This window comes from Manihot esculenta, chromosome 4, assembly GCF_001659605.2.
Source record: "Manihot esculenta cultivar AM560-2 chromosome 4, M.esculenta_v8, whole genome shotgun sequence".
Classification (NCBI taxonomy): Eukaryota; Viridiplantae; Streptophyta; class Magnoliopsida; order Malpighiales; family Euphorbiaceae; genus Manihot; species Manihot esculenta.
Genome location: NC_035164.2, coordinates 3,029,582 through 3,047,797, shown reverse-complemented (window position 1 = coordinate 3,047,797; position 18,216 = coordinate 3,029,582). Strand labels below are relative to the sequence as shown.

The window sequence follows — 18,216 nt, the reverse complement described above, 5'->3', positions numbered from 1 at the left end:
TTCAAACACTACAAGATCAATCCCAAGAGCCACGCCCCTCATTTAGAGAGTTCCATTCTCAATCAAACACAAAATTCAAAGAGGAATCAAAGACTACAAAGAAGACCAAATCAAATTGAGATTACAAAACCCTAATCAAATTGGACTTGGGACTCTCCAGCTATAAAAGGGCAGCATCAAAGGCATCTCATCATCTCTTCCAGCATCTGCCATCCTCGGAAATTCTCCAGCAAGACAGCAGAAACTTTCCTTCTTTCTTTTCTTCTTTATTTTTGTATTTTAGTCACCATGAGTGGCTAAATTCATTATTTTCTAGTTGAAGTTGAGAATATTCAAAATTGTGATGAATTGGGAGGTTTAATACTCCATTGTTGAACTCTTGCTTGTTTCAATATTTATGCAATCTGATTCTTTCTATAATTATTGCTTTGCTTTTAGAATCAATTAAGGCCTGTTGCTTTTAATTGCATAAGTAATATGTTGTTTGAATGGTTTAGGTCCGTAATTGCTTAGATTGTTTAAACACAAATTTAATCAAGTTGCATAATCTAAACTTAACCACATGGTTGGCAAGGTTAGAGTTAGGTTTCTCTAAGTCTTAATGCAGTTAACAGTTGTTCGATGCCAAAGGCCCCAAGGACGTTCCTTGGCAACTTGTTAACTAGTGTTTGATTAGCGAACGTTTCCTAATCAAATTAGAATTAAGGAGGAATTAGGATTGTGAGAAGCGTCTTCCACATCCTAAACTAACTTATTGAAATAAATAAGAGTATCCAATAAATCAATGATCAATTCTGAACAAATTGAATTAGACTCACACTTCAGCTAGAATCTCTTTCTCATTGAAATTCTCATCTATTTAAATTATTGCTTTCTTTTGCTGTTTAATATTAATTCATCAAATCAAACCCCCCTCTTTTAATTATTTGTTATCTATTTACCTTGGTCATTATTAGGAAGGTCTTTAGTGTCAATTCCCTGTGGTTCGACCCTATTGCCACTATCTGCAAATTTATTTTGTTGGTTGATAATAGGTTATTTTTGACGGCTTCGACAACCGCTTATCAGTATCCAAATTCACTCCTTTTTATTAACAGGGTGTACAGTATTCGGTTCAAATTGAAAAAATCGATCGAATCGAATTGATTTGAAAATTTAATTCGGTTTTTTATACATTTCGGTTCGGTTCAGTTTTTAATTTCAGAAATTTCGTTTATTTCAGTTCGGTTCAGTTTTGATTAGAAAAAACCGAAAAAACCAAATCGAACCGATTAGTGATAATAATATGTTTTTTCAATTATATAGAGAAATTAAATCATATTAAGATTAAAATATTTTAATTAAATTTTAAAATATTAAAAATAAAGTGCAAAAAATAAAAAATTATTAAAAATTAAAATCGATCAAACTGAACCGAATCGAACTGAATCAGACCGGTTCAGTTCAATTTGATTCTGATCAAAATCAATTCGATTTGATTTTTATAAACACTAAAATTTTGATTTTCAGTTTATTAAGTTCAGTTCGATTTTGAATCGAACTGACCGAATGCTCACCCCTAGTTATTAATATGAATTCACGTCAAGCAGTTTCATTAGAAGTAAAGCGTTTCTTCATAAATTTTTAAAGATATTCAGTACCCAAAATTTAAATTAAAAACCTTTAATTAAAGGAAAATGAATATACTGCTTTTTAATTTAAAAGGGTAGAGTAGAAGTAGGGGAAATAAATTGAGACCATAATTTTTCAAATCTAAATTTGAAATTTTCATTATATAAATTGAGAATTGAATTGAATCTAAAATTGGCTAAAAATTTCAGCCTAATTAGTTTATTTCACTACATTAATATAAATTATTTAGTTTCTACTATCTAATTTATATTTTTATACTTTGAGGTAGATCTAGTTTTGTAAATGGTGAAAACAATAAAATAATTTTATTTTAATTTTTTTTAAAGAAAATTAGAGATATTATAATTATCGATTTATTTTTAATATTTATATTCTTTTAGTTATTTCCTTGACATGCATAAAACAAATGTAAATATTTACTGTTAATTAATTTTTAAAATAATTCTTATAATATTATTGATTTACATATATGAGTTTTATGTTATTGAGTTTTATTTATAAATTTTAATTGCATATTTTAACTTCAATTATATTAAAACATAAATAATTAATATAATTTTTAATAAAAATTGATAATTTATAACATTAATTTTATTTTGTTATCATTTATCTTTATCTATTATTATTTTTTATTATTATCAGTTTTTAACGATTAAATATTTTCATTCACAATAATTTCTTTTTTCAATGACTAATTATATATTAATTGTTATTTAAATTAAATTTAAAGATCATATTCTCTCGTACTTATCAATGACTAATTATTTAGTCAGTAATAAATATTAACGAAAATATAAATGACCGTTATATTTGAAATAACGATCATCTAATTTAAATTTAAGCGATCATATTTTTTTTCGTTATTTATTATTATTTTTAACGATAAAATATTTTTATCATTAATAATTATTAATGACAATATTAATGATCGTTATATTTAAAATAATAATCATCTCATTCAAATTTAATGATCATATTCTCTTTGTTAATAATTATTAAAGCAGTTATAAGTTATAATAGTAGTTAATAGTATACTTTTAACAACCAATTTCAATATTCTAGTTATTAATAATAACGACCTATATTTAATGTCGTATTTAAAAGTTTTAATGAGAGAATATCTAATAACAATTTTGAGAGAATATCTAATAACAATTTTAATGACGGCCAACTACAGTCGTTAATAATAATTAACGATTAATTTTTAACTTATAACAAGAAGTTTTTCTCTCAAAAAGCATTTTTTTATAGTGTAAGATATAGAAGGCATGCATCATTATGCTATGTTTTCTAAGGCGTAGAAGATTGCATTAGCATATCACCTACAATTGTCCAAGGTGTAGAAGGCACGCATCATTATAGGGTTTTAGTTGTACCTATAAAGTAACGATAACCTATAAAGTAACGATAATATACATAGGTAGCAGCTAAGTTTAGGATAACCAATGTAGCTTTTATGTCGAATAACGAGAGGTACTAATTCTTCTTTGTGGGAGATACATAGAAAGTTTAGGCTATGCTCAAATTTGAATTCACAAAATCTCAAATATTTCAAAATCACATATAGCACATTTTTAGTTTTAGGATACAAAATAGGCCCTAAGCTTTCTCATTAGAGTCAAAATAAGTAATCTAGTGTTCTTTAAACTACAATGTATCTAATTCTTTCTTGCGGAAGCTATGTAATTAGTCCGCAAAAATCTGAATGCGAAATCACATCATCACAATAATTTTATTTTGCATTATAGTAAGCAAGCCATAAAAGCTTTTGCATTGCACTCAATATAGATTGTTTGGTATTTTTTGAACTATGGGAGGGTTTAATTCTTACTTATAGAAGATATGTAGGTAGTATGGAAAAATCTATATGCAAACCTCAAAAATCACAAAATAAATCTACAATTATAACTATGATTTAGTTGTTGTTCTATAAGTTCCGGTTTGACTCAAGAAAAACTGAATAAGTTATAGGAGGTGGTGAGCTCAAACCTCATTTTGTGACAGAGGCACTTTGACAAAACCCTAAATATCATCGGGTCTTTGTTAAAGTGGAGTGCAATCTATATACCCCTAATTTTTATACCCTTGAGTATATGTACATCTAAATCAGTGAAAACCCAATGATGAAAATTATATCATGGTTTTATAGGATTTTAATTAATTTTTAATTATTGGAGAAATATTTTTCATACCATAAAAAATGAAAATAAAAATTAAAAATAAGAAAAAATAAAAAATAAAATTGAAAGATTGAAAAAATTGGGCCTTTTCTTTGTAATTTTAGCCTTTCCTATGGATTAAAAGACTAATTGTGCCTTTAAAGCATTAAGTTTGTCTGTAAAATGCAAGAAGTGGCTAAATGGGCCACTCTCCATAGCCCATTTGGCCAACCTTTTGAAAAAGGTACTCGCTTGGCAGTTTATTGTGAGAGAAGCAATTTTGCTGAAAGCGGACACCGGTGGAGCAACTGGAATACAACTATCACGGTTCTTAAGTGATAAAAAATGTTATGAAACCTTGCAGTATTCAGTTCAGTTTGTCGAACTAAATCAGTTTCGCTCGTAGTTTAACATACAAAATCATCCAAAAATAATTACCACCAGAAGCTAAGTTAGGAGAGGGTTGCAAGAAATAATAGTGGTAAGAAAGATGGAATAAAAAAGTATCTTGTATTACTTACAAAGAAATAACAGTGCTAAAAAAAAATGAAAGTAAGAAGTGCATTAGGGGTGAGCAGTATTCGGTTCAAACCGAAAAAATCGATTGAATCGAATCGATTTGAAAATTTAGTTCGGTTTTTTATATATTTCGGTTCGGTTCGGTTTTTAATTTCAAAAATTTTAGTTTTTTCGGTTCGGTTCGATTTTGATCAGGAAAAAACTGAAAAAACCGAACCGAACCGATTAGTAATAATAATATGTTTTTTCAATAATATATATAAATTAAATCATATTAAAATTAAAATATTTTAATTAAATTTTAAAATATTAAAAATAAAGTGTAAAAAATAAAAAAAATATTAAAAATCGAAACCGATCAAATCGAACCGAACCGAATCAGACCGGTTCGGTTCGGTTTCTGATCAAAATCGATTCAGTTCGATTTTCATAAACACTCAAATTTCGGTTTTCGGTTTATTCGGTTCGGTTCGATTTTGAACCGAACCAACCGAATGCTCACCCCTAGGCATATATTACTTATAAAGAAATGGTTTACAAAGATGCTTTACAAGAGTATTGGCTACTCTACAGGGGTCTCTCTATTCTATCACTGACTATCTAACTACATTCATTTACACCTAATTTAGTCATTATATTCATTTAAATATAATTTTAAAAAGAAATTTAACACCTAATTTGGATGGTTCATTTTACCAGTATTATAATAAATTCTTATAAAATTATATAAAATTAAAATTCATTATAAAATAAAATTTTTAAGTCAAAAGAAAAATCTCTTTTCAAAAAAATAATTGAAAAAAAATCTATTTGAATTTTTACAACATTTTTTTTATTTTAAACAGAGTCAATATTATTATGATGATTCATAACAAAAAATATTCTCTTACCTTATAAACTTACATATTTTCTTGTTAAAAAATCTTAAAAATTATCAATTTATCTCAACATAAAATATAAATGTGATATATTATAAGAAACTAACTAACATTCATAACATTAATTTTTTTAATAAATTATAAATGAAAATTATTTCTTTACTTTTAAAAAATAAACTAAATTTAATCTTAAATAAACCATGTAATTTATTGATATAAAATTTAAATTATGCAATACTAAGTGGTTTCAAAATGAAAATCTAATTTTAGAGACGAGTTATTAAAAATCAAAATTTGAAAATTTCATTAATCTTATTTTACTTTTTTTTTAATTAAAAAAATTTTGAAAAATTATGAATAACAAGACATGGGCCAGAGCCATCAGTCATGTGGGACGGTCTGCTTGTCTCCCTGAGATCTGATCTTTAAAGTGGACGGTGCAGTGACTTAAAAAAGTCAAAGTCAAATCAATAGATTTTAAGACTTGTTATATAATTCATGTTAAATTATTAATATATGTAAAATATTATTTATTCACTCATATAAATACAAATTTTTTTTATTGAATATAAAATTTAATATAATTTTAAAAGGAAATTATTATTTAATTTTTATGGAGAATTTTATTAATTAATCTATTGATTTTAAAAAATATATTATGTTGTGTTATTTTTTATTTATTTTTAATTTTTTTAATTAAATTAAAAATAATATTAATACTGATAAATTTGACTCGATTAATTTCTTCATATTTTTATAAAAGTGAAAAATGGGTATTAATATTTCACTATTTTGTTTAACTTTATGATAAGAATTATGAAAAAAAATATAAAATCTTCATATTTATCAACTTTTTAGTGTAATTTTAATTAAACCTTAAAATTCTGAAAAAGATTTTATTTTCATTGAGAAAATCTATAATAGAAAAATCTAAACGTCAAATAATCACAACAAAAGTTAAAAAGCAAAACCAATCAGTTTTTGACATGTCAAACGACCAGACGTTGCCCGACTGCTTGGTTGGAAAATTCCAGGTAATACCCATGAATTCTGATCAGTAGCTTCAGCCTTCAGTCTTCGACAAAAAAAGGGCGGGAAAAAAGCGACTTCAGCCTTGAGTCAACGAAACTTTATCCACAGCCCACGCTGCTTAGCTCGATCTCGGGAGCTGTGTTTTTTTTTTTTTTAAGAATACAGAAAACAGATCTGTATAACTTTTTCATCACTTATCACGTGGAATGAGTCGGCCACGTCCGCATAAAACCATTTCAATATAAATATTAAATAAATCCCTCTTATTTAACACTTATATATTCATTTGAATTCTCAATTAAATTCAAAAAAATTTCTTTTTTTATTATTATTAAAAAAATACCGATAAATTTTATTATATTTTTTAATATTAAATTTATTTTATATTTTTATATTAAGTTTAATTATTAAAAATAAATATTTAATATTAAAATTTTTTATTCTAAAAATTAAAAAATTTCATTTCAATTAATCAAATTATTTATGTGATAAAGAGAATAATATATAGAATATTGTGTAAGTTAATTTAAATTTAATTAAAAAATTGATATAATTATAATAAATTTAAAAATTAAAATTTTTTTAATTTAAAATTAAAAATTTAGACAATAAATGTAAAAATTTATTTTAATAATAATTGAGATACAAATTTAAAATCAAAATAAAATTTAACATTTTTATCATAAAATTTAGCGGCAAATTTATTAATTAATTAATTTCAAATTTAAATTAAATCCAACTGATAGCAGGGCCCACATCAAACTCATAAAATCATCATCTCCCCCGCTGTATCTGACAAACCTTTTATTATTGCTTTGTTTGAGCAAAACCATAACTTCCCTTTAACAATAAACAAAGAGAAAATCTAACCAAACCAAACACAACCATTTTCTCTCTAAATCTACAGAGATGAGAAGCAGCAATCACTTGATAGGATTACTAAACTTCTTCACATTCTTGCTCTCCATACCGATTCTCGGCGGCGGGATATGGCTAAGCAGCAGAGCCAACAACACAGATTGCTTAAAATTCTTGGAGTGGCCATTGATCGTCATCGGAGTCTCGATTATGGTCGTCTCTTTAGCTGGTTTCGCCGGCGCTTGTTATAGGAACACATTCTTGATGTGGCTTTACCTCTTTGTGATGTTCTTCATCATCGCAGCACTTATAGGGTTCATCATCTTTGCGTATGCTGTGACGGATAAAGGTTCCGGCCGGCCGGTGATGAACAGAGCTTATTTGGATTATTATTTGCAGGATTACTCAGGTTGGTTGGAGGAGAGGGTGGCTAGTGAGAGCTATTGGAGCAAGATTAGCTCTTGTATTAGAGATTCTAAGATTTGTGCTAAGATGGGAGTCTCCATTAATGGTGTGCCTGAAGCTGCTGATATGTTTTATCAAAGGAAGCTTAGTCCTATTCAGGTATGTATTTTCTTTCCTCTTCCTCCCCCTTCTTAATTTTATGAAGGATCGATTAGCTTGGAAAATATTTTAAAAAAGAGTTTTTCTTAAAAATGGTTAATTTTTTTAATTAAGAAAAATTTTTCATATAAATTTTTTGAAGTATTGCATAGGTTAGAGGATGCGAATATTCGTCCTATAAAAAATGTTTCATGAAATCTGTCGAGTTTTGTTTTGTTTTTCTTAAAGCTTAGTTTTCTCTTGCTTAAGAGAAATTTCTTTTCTAGTAATTATTTATGAACAAACTTTGAGAATGGAAAAATCTGATCTTAAAGTGATGATTTCTAGGATTTTTTTTTTCTAGTACTAATAATGATTGCTTACCCTTATCACCAAAGTGATACTTTCAAAAAGGGGTTTTCAAAATATATTTATGAATAATTATTTGGTGGCCATGTGAGAAGGGAAGATGAGCCTCCCCCGTCCATGGCGGTTTCTCTGGCATGACCATTGCTGCTGGTTGGCTTTTTCCTTTTTTTATAATTGCCCCTATCCCACCATTTCATGAAAATTGTAAAAGCCCTTAACTTTATTAATTATATTATTATTATTATTACAATATATGAGTCTTAACTAACTATATTAATTTTTTCTTAAAAAAAACTGATCATATTAATTTTCTTCCTGTGATCTTCTATATATTAAACATAATTCCATTGTTTTTTTTTTTTAGTAATTATTTCATTTGAAAGTGAACTATGAGATGGTTTTATTAACTTGATGATAACTGTATCAAGATTGAATAAAAAACTAAGAGGTCTTTTAAGTTTAAATTTTCTAATCTCTCTATTTTTTAACTATGGAGAGAAAAAAAAAGGATTAGCCCTTTATTATCTTAATAATTGTTAAGATTCGGAAGATATATTAATATTAATATACGGGCACTCGTCTCTTTCTTCTTTTTACCCTTAAGGCCTTGACTTATTAGGAATGTTCACTTAGGAACTCATATGGAAGCAGTTAGTTTGCTTTTTTGCTTCATCTTGGAGAAATTCTTTTATGGGTTAATAGAATATAAATCAAAATTTTCCCCTTTCCCCTTTTTCTGTCTTGGTTGCATGTATAATTCATTAATTGGAGCCAGACAAGACTTTATACAAGAGATCTGGAATCCAGTCTGTTATACGAATTCGCAGTACTTTCTTGGCTTTTTCTCAACTACCAAACATATTATTAAATAGCTTCAGATTTTAATTGAAGCCCACACCCATCTTTATATATTAATTAGCCTTAAACCCGTCGCGGTGATATTTTTTTAAATATATTAAGATTTTATTTTATTTAATGAATATATTATATATATTTATTATAATATAGTTAAATTTAAAATTATTATTATAATAAATATATATATATATATATATATATATATATATATATATATATATATATATATATATATATATATATATAAATATTATGTAGGTAATTTTCGAATGAAAGTGCAATCAATTGAGTCAAATAACTAAATATAGATCGGACTAAGTGATTACGTTCTATAATTACAAAGGAGTGAGAAAATTTTAAATATATAATTTTATTAATAGAATTATTTTTATTTTATTTATAAAGGTTCTACCTTTAGAGTTTGGTTTATAGGAGGCCTTACTTTTAGAGTTTTTATTTTGGAGGTGTGGCTATGAAAGGTTTTATATCGATGGTCCTCCCTTTAAAATGTTTGATTTTAGTGGTTTTCTTTTTAAAAAATTTGACCTTAATGATATGCTCTTTTGAATGTCGATAGTTTTTCTTTTAAAAGATATTTTTCCTTTTCAATGTATTCTTCCTTTGGAACGTCTGATCTTAGTAGTTTGCTCTTTTGAAAGGCCGGATCTTAGTGGTTTTCTTTTTGAAAAGTTTGACCTTGGTGATCTTTTTTTTTGAAAAGTTTAACTTTAGTGGTCTGCTCTTTTGGAAGGTCTGACCTTAGTGGTATTTCTTTTGGAAGGTCTAATCTTAGTGTTCTTCCTTTGAAAGGTCTGACCTAGGTAGTTTGCTCTTTTGGAAGGCTTGACCTTGATGGTCTTCCTTTTGAAAGGATCTGACCATGCTAATCTTCCTTTTGGAAGGTCTGACCTTGGTGGTCTGCTCTTTTGAAAGATCGAACCTTAGTGGTCCTCCTTTTGAAAGATCTTACCTTGGTGGTCTTCCTTTTGAAAAGGTCTGACCTTTGTGGTCTGCTCTTTTGGAAGGTATGACCTTGATGGCCTTCCTTTTGAAAAGTCGGACCTTGGTGGCATTCATTTTAAAAGGTTTGACCTTAGTGGTCTTCCTTCTGAAAAGGTCTGACCATGTTGGTCTTCCTTTTGGAAGGTCTGACTTTGGTGGTCTGACTTTGGTGGTCTACCATTTTGGCTTTGCTCTTCTGATCTAATCTTAGTGGTCCGCTCTTCCAACCTTACCCTTCCCACCCGACCTTAGTGGTCTGCCCTTTCGGGTCTTGCCCCTTCGACCTGACCTTAGTAGTTTACTCTTCTAGCCTAGCCTTAGTGGTCTGCCCCTTGCTGGTCTTCCTTTTGAAATGTCTGACTTTGGTGATCTGCTCTTTTCGAAAGTCTGACCTTGGTGGTATTCTTTTTGGAAGGTCTAACCTTAGTATTCTTCCTTTGAAAGATCTCACCTTAGTGTTCTTCCTTTGGAAAGTCTGACCTTGGTGGCTACTCTTTTGGAAGGTCAGACCTTGGTGGTATTCCTTTTGAAAGGTCTGACCTTGGTGGCCGTCCTTTTGAAAGGATCTGACCTTGTTGGTCTTTCTTTTGGACGGTATGCCTTTGTGGTTTACCCTTCCGACCTGACATTAGTGGTCTACCCTTCCTGGTCTTGTCCTTCCAACCTGACCTTAATGGTCTGCCCTTCCAAATCTTGCTCTTTCAATCTGACTTTAGTGGTTTGCCGTTCTGGCCTTATTCTTTTGACCTGACCATAGTAGCCTGCCTTTCCGGCCTTACCTTTCTGACCTGACCTTAGTGGTCTGTCCTTCCGGATCTTGCTCTTCCGATCTGACTTTAGTGGTTTGCCCTTCCAACTTTACCCTTTAGGCCTTGCCTTTTTGACATGATCATAATGGTTTGCCCTTCCGGCTTTGTTCTTTCGACCTGTTCTTAGTGGTCTGCCCTTCCGGGTCTTGCCCTTTCGATCTGACTATAGTGGTCTGCCCTTCCAGCCTGACCTTAGTGGCCTGCCCTTTCGAGTCTTACCTTAGTGAGACCTTCCTCTTTGTGGTTTTTTTTTTTGAAGGTCTAACCTTAGTATTCTTCATTTGGAAGGTCGGACCTTGGTGGTATGTTCTTTTGGAAAGTCAGACCTTGGTGGTCTTCCTTTTTAAAGGATCTGACCTTAAAAGTCTTTTTTTCAGAAGGTCCGATCTTGGTAGTCTACCGTTCCGATCTTGCCCTTCCAGCTTGACTTTAGTGGTCTGCGCTTCCAGTTTTGCCCTTCCAGCCTGACCTTAGTTGTCTGCCTTCTGAGTCTTATCCTTCTGACCTAACTTTAGTGGTCTGCCCTTTCGGGTCTTGTCTTAGTGAAACCTTCCTTTTTAAAATTTTTATTTTGAGAGAGATATTTCTTTCTAGGGTCTTCCTTCTCGAGGGAAGAACCAATAAAAGCATAATTCGACACTATCAAATCTCATAAGGAGACGACGCCATTTTGTGAGAGTAGGAATATGTTGGCAGGTACAGTAGCACGCAAATAAGAAGCCAAAGATTACAAGTACTGAGAAGACGAAAACCATGCAAGTGGGGCAGTAGAATGAAATCACATAGAAAAGTATGGACGCAATTTTACAAACTGCATAGAAAAACAATAAATAAAGCTGAGTAAAAGACAAAAAATCATGAAGAGAATATGTTTTGAAGAGAAGGGTAGGGCAAAAATATACCTTTCTAGGCAAAATTGACACTATTCATAAACTGTTGCAAATTGCAACTAAATTTTATTTTATATATATATATATATATATATTACTCATGTTTTTTCATTAAAAATATATAATTAATAATTATATATATAACAATATAATATTTTTACCAAGAATTGTATATAATATATATTAATACTTATATTATTATTGTTCAAATGTATTATTATTTTTATTATTATTTTAATATTAGTTATTTAACGTATGAATATTATAATTTTATTTATAAGATTTAAGATTTGAATAAAAATTAAAATTAAAATTAAAAAGAATCGAAATCTTATCAAAATTTAATTTCAATTATGATTCTTAAAAATTAAAAAAAGTGACGAAGGTTTGGTTCCGCCGATTCTGATAGCAGAACTGAAACCAAATAGTCCTAATACTTATATAAATGATTGAATTACTTTGTACTAGGGATGTAAACGGGTAGGGTACCCGTGAAATTGAGGGTACCCAAATCCGAACCCGATTATATATAAAATTTCCGAACCCGTCCCAAATCCGTTTAGTATTTTAATTTTACTATCCGTACTCGTTCCAAATCCGTTTAACAATACCCGTACAATACCCGAACCCGACCGAACTCGATTTTTTTAAATTCAATTCAATGAAAAAAATTTAAAAATTTAGATTTGATAACCCAAATATCAAACCCTGAATTAGAAGCACAACCTGAATATCAACCTCAATTATCTATTCAACGTAAAACTATCCTTAAAATATGCATAACCCAGCAGTAGAAATATTAGAGAAATACCCAGCAGTAGAAATATTGGAGAACAATAATCAAATAGCAAATATCCAAATAATCAAATTAATAGTTCATAAATTCTAAAATTCTTTAATAACAACTAAAAATTCTTTAACAATATGCACATAAAAGATCTTGATTATCAAAAAATTTGATTGCAAACCTGAAGAGAATTCCAGCCAAAGGAGATGTCGTCGACGCCGATTGTGGAGAGGCAAGGGTTATCTCCCGCAGTCATCGGTGAAGTGGGGGAGAGGGAAGAGTTGTCTCCGACTGAGAAGTGGGAGATGTGGCCACTGGAGAGAGAGAAGGAGATATCGGGAGAGAGAAGATTTATCGTCGACTGGGGAGAGAAAGGAGACATCGCCGGTGTCGATTGGGCTGCCGGCACTCGTCAGTGAAATGGGGGAGAGAGGCGTTGACTGGAAAATGGGACTGTGGGAGATGTTAGCGAACTGGAGAGAGAAGGAGATATTGATGACTAAGGGAGAAGAAGATTTATCGTCACTAGGGAGAGCAAGGAGATGTCGCCGGTGCTGACCGGCCTGCGCCGGCAGTCATCAGTGAAGTGGAGGAGAGAGGCCGATTGGGAATTATGGGAAGGGAACAGAGAGAGAGGCGCCGACGGAGAGAGGGAAGTGAAAATGAAAAAAAAAAAAAGAATTAAGGATTAGGGTTAGGGTTAGTTTTGTTATATACTAATCGGATTCGGGTAACGGGTATCCGATAGTCTAATTCCGAACCCTACCCGAATCCGAGACGGGTAAAATTTTTCAAACCCGAATCCGTCCAAATCCGTTTTGCAAAAATCCAAATCCGTCCTAATAGGGTTTGGGCGGATCGGGTACCCGTGAAAACCCGCGTGCCGGACATCCCTACTTTGTACATCTAAATGACTAATTAATTTAATATTATAATCCAGTACATTTAAATGACTAGCTAATTTAATATTATAATCCAGTATATGTTTTTGATGCGGATTTTTATTCACCCCTCACAAATATATTTTTTTAACAATTTTTTAATAAAAAGTCAAAAAAATAATGGAAGCCCAGAAAAAGAGGAAGAAAACAGCACACTGAATGAGTTATGAATATGATGAGGAAAATCTTCAGTGAAGATATAACGTCCACAGAGTCAGTGATGTAGTCAATTAGCTTCAACTTCTGCCAGTCTTTTGTTGTGATTGGCATGCATGAGGTTAAAAGATATGTAGAAAGATTTATTCAATATAATCGCTATACTTGTAACGGTTAGATATTAACCATACATTATAATATAAATCTTATAATAAAATCGTTATAAATATAACGTTATATTGTAAAATTTTTCAGATACAAAACTTCGAGCAAGCTAATTGTTAGAACCCACATCAGTGATCTTTGTAGAGATCAAATCAAAATGCCACTAACCAGACTGTTTTTCTACCAAAACTCAGACATCATTTTTATGCCATTGTTTACTGCTGTACAACTAAATGTTATGTACCTGTGTGTTTGTGTAGTCTGGATGCTGCAAGCCCCCAACTGACTGCGGTTTCACGTATGTGAATGAAACTATATGGACATATGAAGGAGGGGTAGTTTACAACACTGACTGCAACAACTGGAGCAATGATCAACAGCAGCTTTGTTATTCTTGCAACTCTTGCAAGGCTGGAGTGCTTGGCAGTCTGAGAAAGAGCTGGAGAAAAGTGTCAGTAATCAACATCATTGTATTAATAATCCTAGTGATTGTTTACGTGGTTGGCTGTGCAGCCTTCAGAAACAATCGGCGTATGGATAATGATGAACCCTACGGTCAAGCAAGGATGACAAAGGCACAACCGAGTTGGATCCATTTCTAAATGAAGTTAAACTACATGCTTGCATTGGTAGCTTGGTATGTCAAGGTTGTATGTTATGGTTTGGTCTTCCTGTCTGGGACTGCTAATCTTTGACAAAATGCACTTAAATAGTATTGAAAATCTTTTTCAAATACATGTAAACTAAATAGCTGAATATATATTTACACCCTATATTAATTGAGATTGGACACTTTGAATTAAAATTATAAACTATTCAATACTTGAATTTATAAAAATTATAATAATTCAACAAAAATTAGTGTTGACAATTTATCAAAAAAAGTAAAAATTATTTTTATTTATTATTGATTTTATTCTAAATTTTACTTATTGGTGCTGTAATTTTTATAAATCGACAAAATTAGATAAGTGTAATTTTATCATTTTATGAAAATTAAGAATTTATTCAGTAAAATTTTTAATTTTTTTTATATATAAATCACAAATAATATGATTAATTTAGATTTAATTGTTATAATATTTATAATTAAGTTTAGGTGTTTATTATATTAAAATTTTAATTCAAGTATTTAATAGGCTAATACAAAATAATAGAGTAACAACATATTTAGCCTAAAATAAATTGACATCAAAGCATGGAAACGATTATATTAAGCTCTCATCCCAAATATTACTATCAAAATCACAAACAATAATTTCATGGTTTTACAAAATGCAAATTAATAACATATAAAATATACCTCATTTAGGATTGTGATAAGTATATGCTCCTACAGTAATCCAGTCTGACTCTGCATCTGCAAGGATAATCGCAAAAAAAATTAAGAGGATCAAGATTTTCATTTTAAAGAGCTAGGAGTCAAAATAGTTCGAGATGTTTAGCGCCCTAATTTTTGATACTTGATTCATCAACTTTCCCGATGTTTGATGCTCGGTCCATCAACTTTTCTGATGCTCGTATAAGACATTACTGAAATTTCTGTCGAAATTTCAACAATTTGCTCTAAAAAGACATGTGCTAGAAGTGTCCTGTGCGGATGAAAATATAAATACCTTTGCCCTTATCGAAAGCACAACTATTAATATGTAGTTCTCCAACCTTAAGACTTCAAAACCTCATTTAGTAAGTCAATTCTATACATTTACTACCCTTAACCCTTTCTCAATCTTATTTTCTCATGGATCGTTGAGTTACCACAAATCTATTTTCCACAAGCTAATAACTTGATGTCATAAATAAAAGTTACTAATAATTTATTAAGAGTCCAACAACCATATACTTTAAAAAGTCAATTCTCTGCTCTCATTTATTAAGTCAATTCTCTGCTTTACCCATGGACGTAATCTTACTGTCATACGAACGTTATATTTCTTACGTCTCTTTCTCTAATATTGTGATTTTCTCTAATATTGTGATTTTGTAATCGCAACACCAGAAATGCAGAAATGTAGAACTAACCTTAGAAACATGCAAGTAACTGCTTTTAATATGTTGAGCCAGAATTAAGTACTCTTTCATATTAGTTGATTTGCTCTATCCCAAGGAACAATAACCTACTCAGAAACCCTCGTCTGTGTTTACTGTTTCCTACATAAATCTTTCAAGCTATGGTGCATTTGAGTAATCACTATCTTAAGAAAGAAAGTAATTATAAAAAATAAACAAGATCTTCCTTATGTAAATAAAGGGGAAATTAAGAGCACGACACATTGAAGACATTAAATCATTTCAGTTGCAGCTAAAAACAGTAAAAATCATCACAGACAGTATACACACACAACATAAATATTGTCATTTCATATACTGACCAAGTGTCCAATGAATGACAATTCATTCAGCAGAAAATGCTAACGAAGCCAAAGCTTTTAATAGATTAGATAATAAAGTTATGAATGTTTAAATAACAATGTGAAGTAAAACCTATGAATTTGAACTACATCTTACTTGGTTTTCTTTTTCAGTAGTTGATTGATCTTCACGACTTAGCTCAGGAATCCATCTAGTGACTATGTGCTCTTTAATAGAGAATCTCTCTAAACATGATGGAGAGACAGCACCATGACCATTTTTATTGATGCTAACAACTAACAGTGTTTTTGCAACACTTCCACAAAGTCGAATTGTACAATGAAAATCAGACCACAATCTCAATCTTTCATTCATATCACCATTTTCTTCTTCTGATAAAACCAGCACAGCATATTCAGAATGGACCAAAGATGGATGATGACAATATGCAACAAAGTCTACACCATACTGGGATCCTGATCTCACAATCCAATTTTTCATTCGAAGATGAAAATAAGCCTTGCAAGAATCAGGGAAACTTGCCTTTTTGGATTTCATGTACTGCCATAACTCAAAAGCATTCTTATGACAATTATCTTCACCAACAATCTTGAGGCATTTCAAAGAATAGAACAAATAAAAGGCTTCCTCCGGACCAAGTTGAAACCATTGCTTATCCTTCTCGGCTGTAATAATAGGTCGGCCAAAACACCCACGAGTGAGAAGTTCCATCTGTTCTGTTTCCACTGCAAGAAGCACACTGCATCCAGAGAGTAACCCATGTGCATCTACTTGGATTAGAGATGTAGAAAGCTGTGAAACAATCTTTGACATAGGATCTGCAAGAGCTTTGGCTTCTGATCCCTTGCCTTTCCATCTTGGGGCCATTTAGTTATCCTTCAAAAAATTGAAGAAACTATAAGAGTTCAAGATCAATGTCCCAGTAACTTCATTTATATTATATTAGACCAATCATGTAAGTTAAATCACAAATATCTATTGAAGATAAATGCATTAATGTAAAACCACTAAGTAGAAACTGACTATAAATGGCAGAAAGACATGGATTTGCAAGACAAACATAGAAACATAAAAATATAAAAATTAAATAAGAATTTTCCATCCCTATTTTTTGGGTTGAGCTTATTACAATTGTGGCACAGGCTCTCCTAAATCAAAAACCCGAAAGGAAGAAACGAAGAACAGCGAACATAAATTAAGGGAAAAAAAATGAGCATAATATATTGAAACAATATTGTTTAGCAAACAAAAATAGAAAATCATTCAACCTTTGTTTGGCATAATTCATTTTACTAGAAAAGAATTCCTAATAAAATCATTTATGATTTTATTTAAAATTTTATAAGTTAAAAAAAAAAAAAAATCTTCCATGAATTGAATTGAATTGAATAATAGAAATGATAGAGCAAGAGCCGGACCAAATTACCCAGAATCGCCAATTTCCAAAGCTTAGTATTTCTGGGACAAACTCAGTAACTGTGAGCACAAAGAAGCTAATTTTCCAGGCGGAAGCAAAAACATCAATATCTGTCTGCCTAGGGCTCAGCCACTAGAGTAGACGCAATTGAAGATTATATATTAATTCTTAAATAGATCAGGAAGTGATGACGGAGACGCATCGAGTGGAATTGTAGCTAAGGGAGTGGACTTCGCGAGTGTAATCTCCAGAGGAGCTTAAGGTATTCTTGGTTGGCGGAAGCTTAGTGTCAATGGAGCTATCAGCAACAGCAGCGCCAAAAGAGAGAATCAAGAGGATTAGACAGGTCATGGACATGATCGGCAGTATTGACGGAGACGAGATCAGAAGAGGGAAGGGAAGGGGATGGAGGACGGCAACGGCAAGGACACTCGGACTACATAAACCAGTAGCCAGCAGCTGTGAACCGCTCAGGCATCGGTAATCCCCAGGACCAAACCTCCGGTCCAATTCAACTCTGTTCTTGATTAGAAACACTGAATTACTGTCATTTGGTTGAAATCAATCATACAACCTCTATCTTTTAAAGAGAAAATTTATATTAAAATATTTTTCTATCTTTCACGTAAAAATATATTAATTATTTTAACGATTTTAAAAAACATATATTAAAATATTTTTAAAATTTTAAAAAACCTGATATTAATTTTTTTTTAATTTTAATTGTAACCTATCAAACGCAACTTATCATCATCTCTTCACGCACCGTTTCATTAAATGCTAACTGCCTCTTATTCTATTATATCTCTCATTCAAACGGCATCGTAT

The 18,216-nt window shown here is 30.8% G+C and overlaps 2 protein-coding genes across 4 annotated transcripts; one reads left to right on the top strand and one right to left on the bottom strand.

Moving 5' to 3' along the window:
- Positions 1-7,022: 7,022 nt before the first annotated feature.
- Positions 7,023-14,371, top strand: LOC110613954 (tetraspanin-3). Its single transcript, XM_021755388.2, has 2 exons — positions 7,023-7,642; positions 13,859-14,371. The coding sequence occupies exons 1-2, from the start codon at positions 7,130-7,132 to the stop codon at positions 14,198-14,200; spliced, it is 855 nt and encodes a 284-aa protein (XP_021611080.1). The 5' UTR covers positions 7,023-7,129; the 3' UTR covers positions 14,201-14,371.
- On the bottom strand, positions 13,613-17,949 carry LOC110613956 (tRNA-splicing endonuclease subunit Sen2-1). Of its 3 annotated transcripts, none has more exons than XM_043955796.1 (4): positions 17,390-17,949; positions 16,107-16,847; positions 14,902-14,958; positions 13,613-14,037 (listed from the first exon to the last, which is right to left on the bottom strand). In XM_043955796.1, the coding sequence occupies exons 2-3, from the start codon at positions 16,836-16,838 to the stop codon at positions 14,932-14,934; spliced, it is 759 nt and encodes a 252-aa protein (XP_043811731.1). In that variant the 5' UTR covers positions 16,839-16,847; positions 17,390-17,949; the 3' UTR covers positions 13,613-14,037; positions 14,902-14,931. The 3 variants fall into 3 exon arrangements, with proteins under 3 accessions (XP_043811731.1, XP_021611083.1, XP_021611081.1); XM_021755391.2 differs by having other exon boundaries at positions 17,398-17,948; XM_021755389.2 differs by having other exon boundaries at positions 13,613-14,026; positions 17,398-17,947.
- Positions 17,950-18,216: the final 267 nt, after the last annotated feature.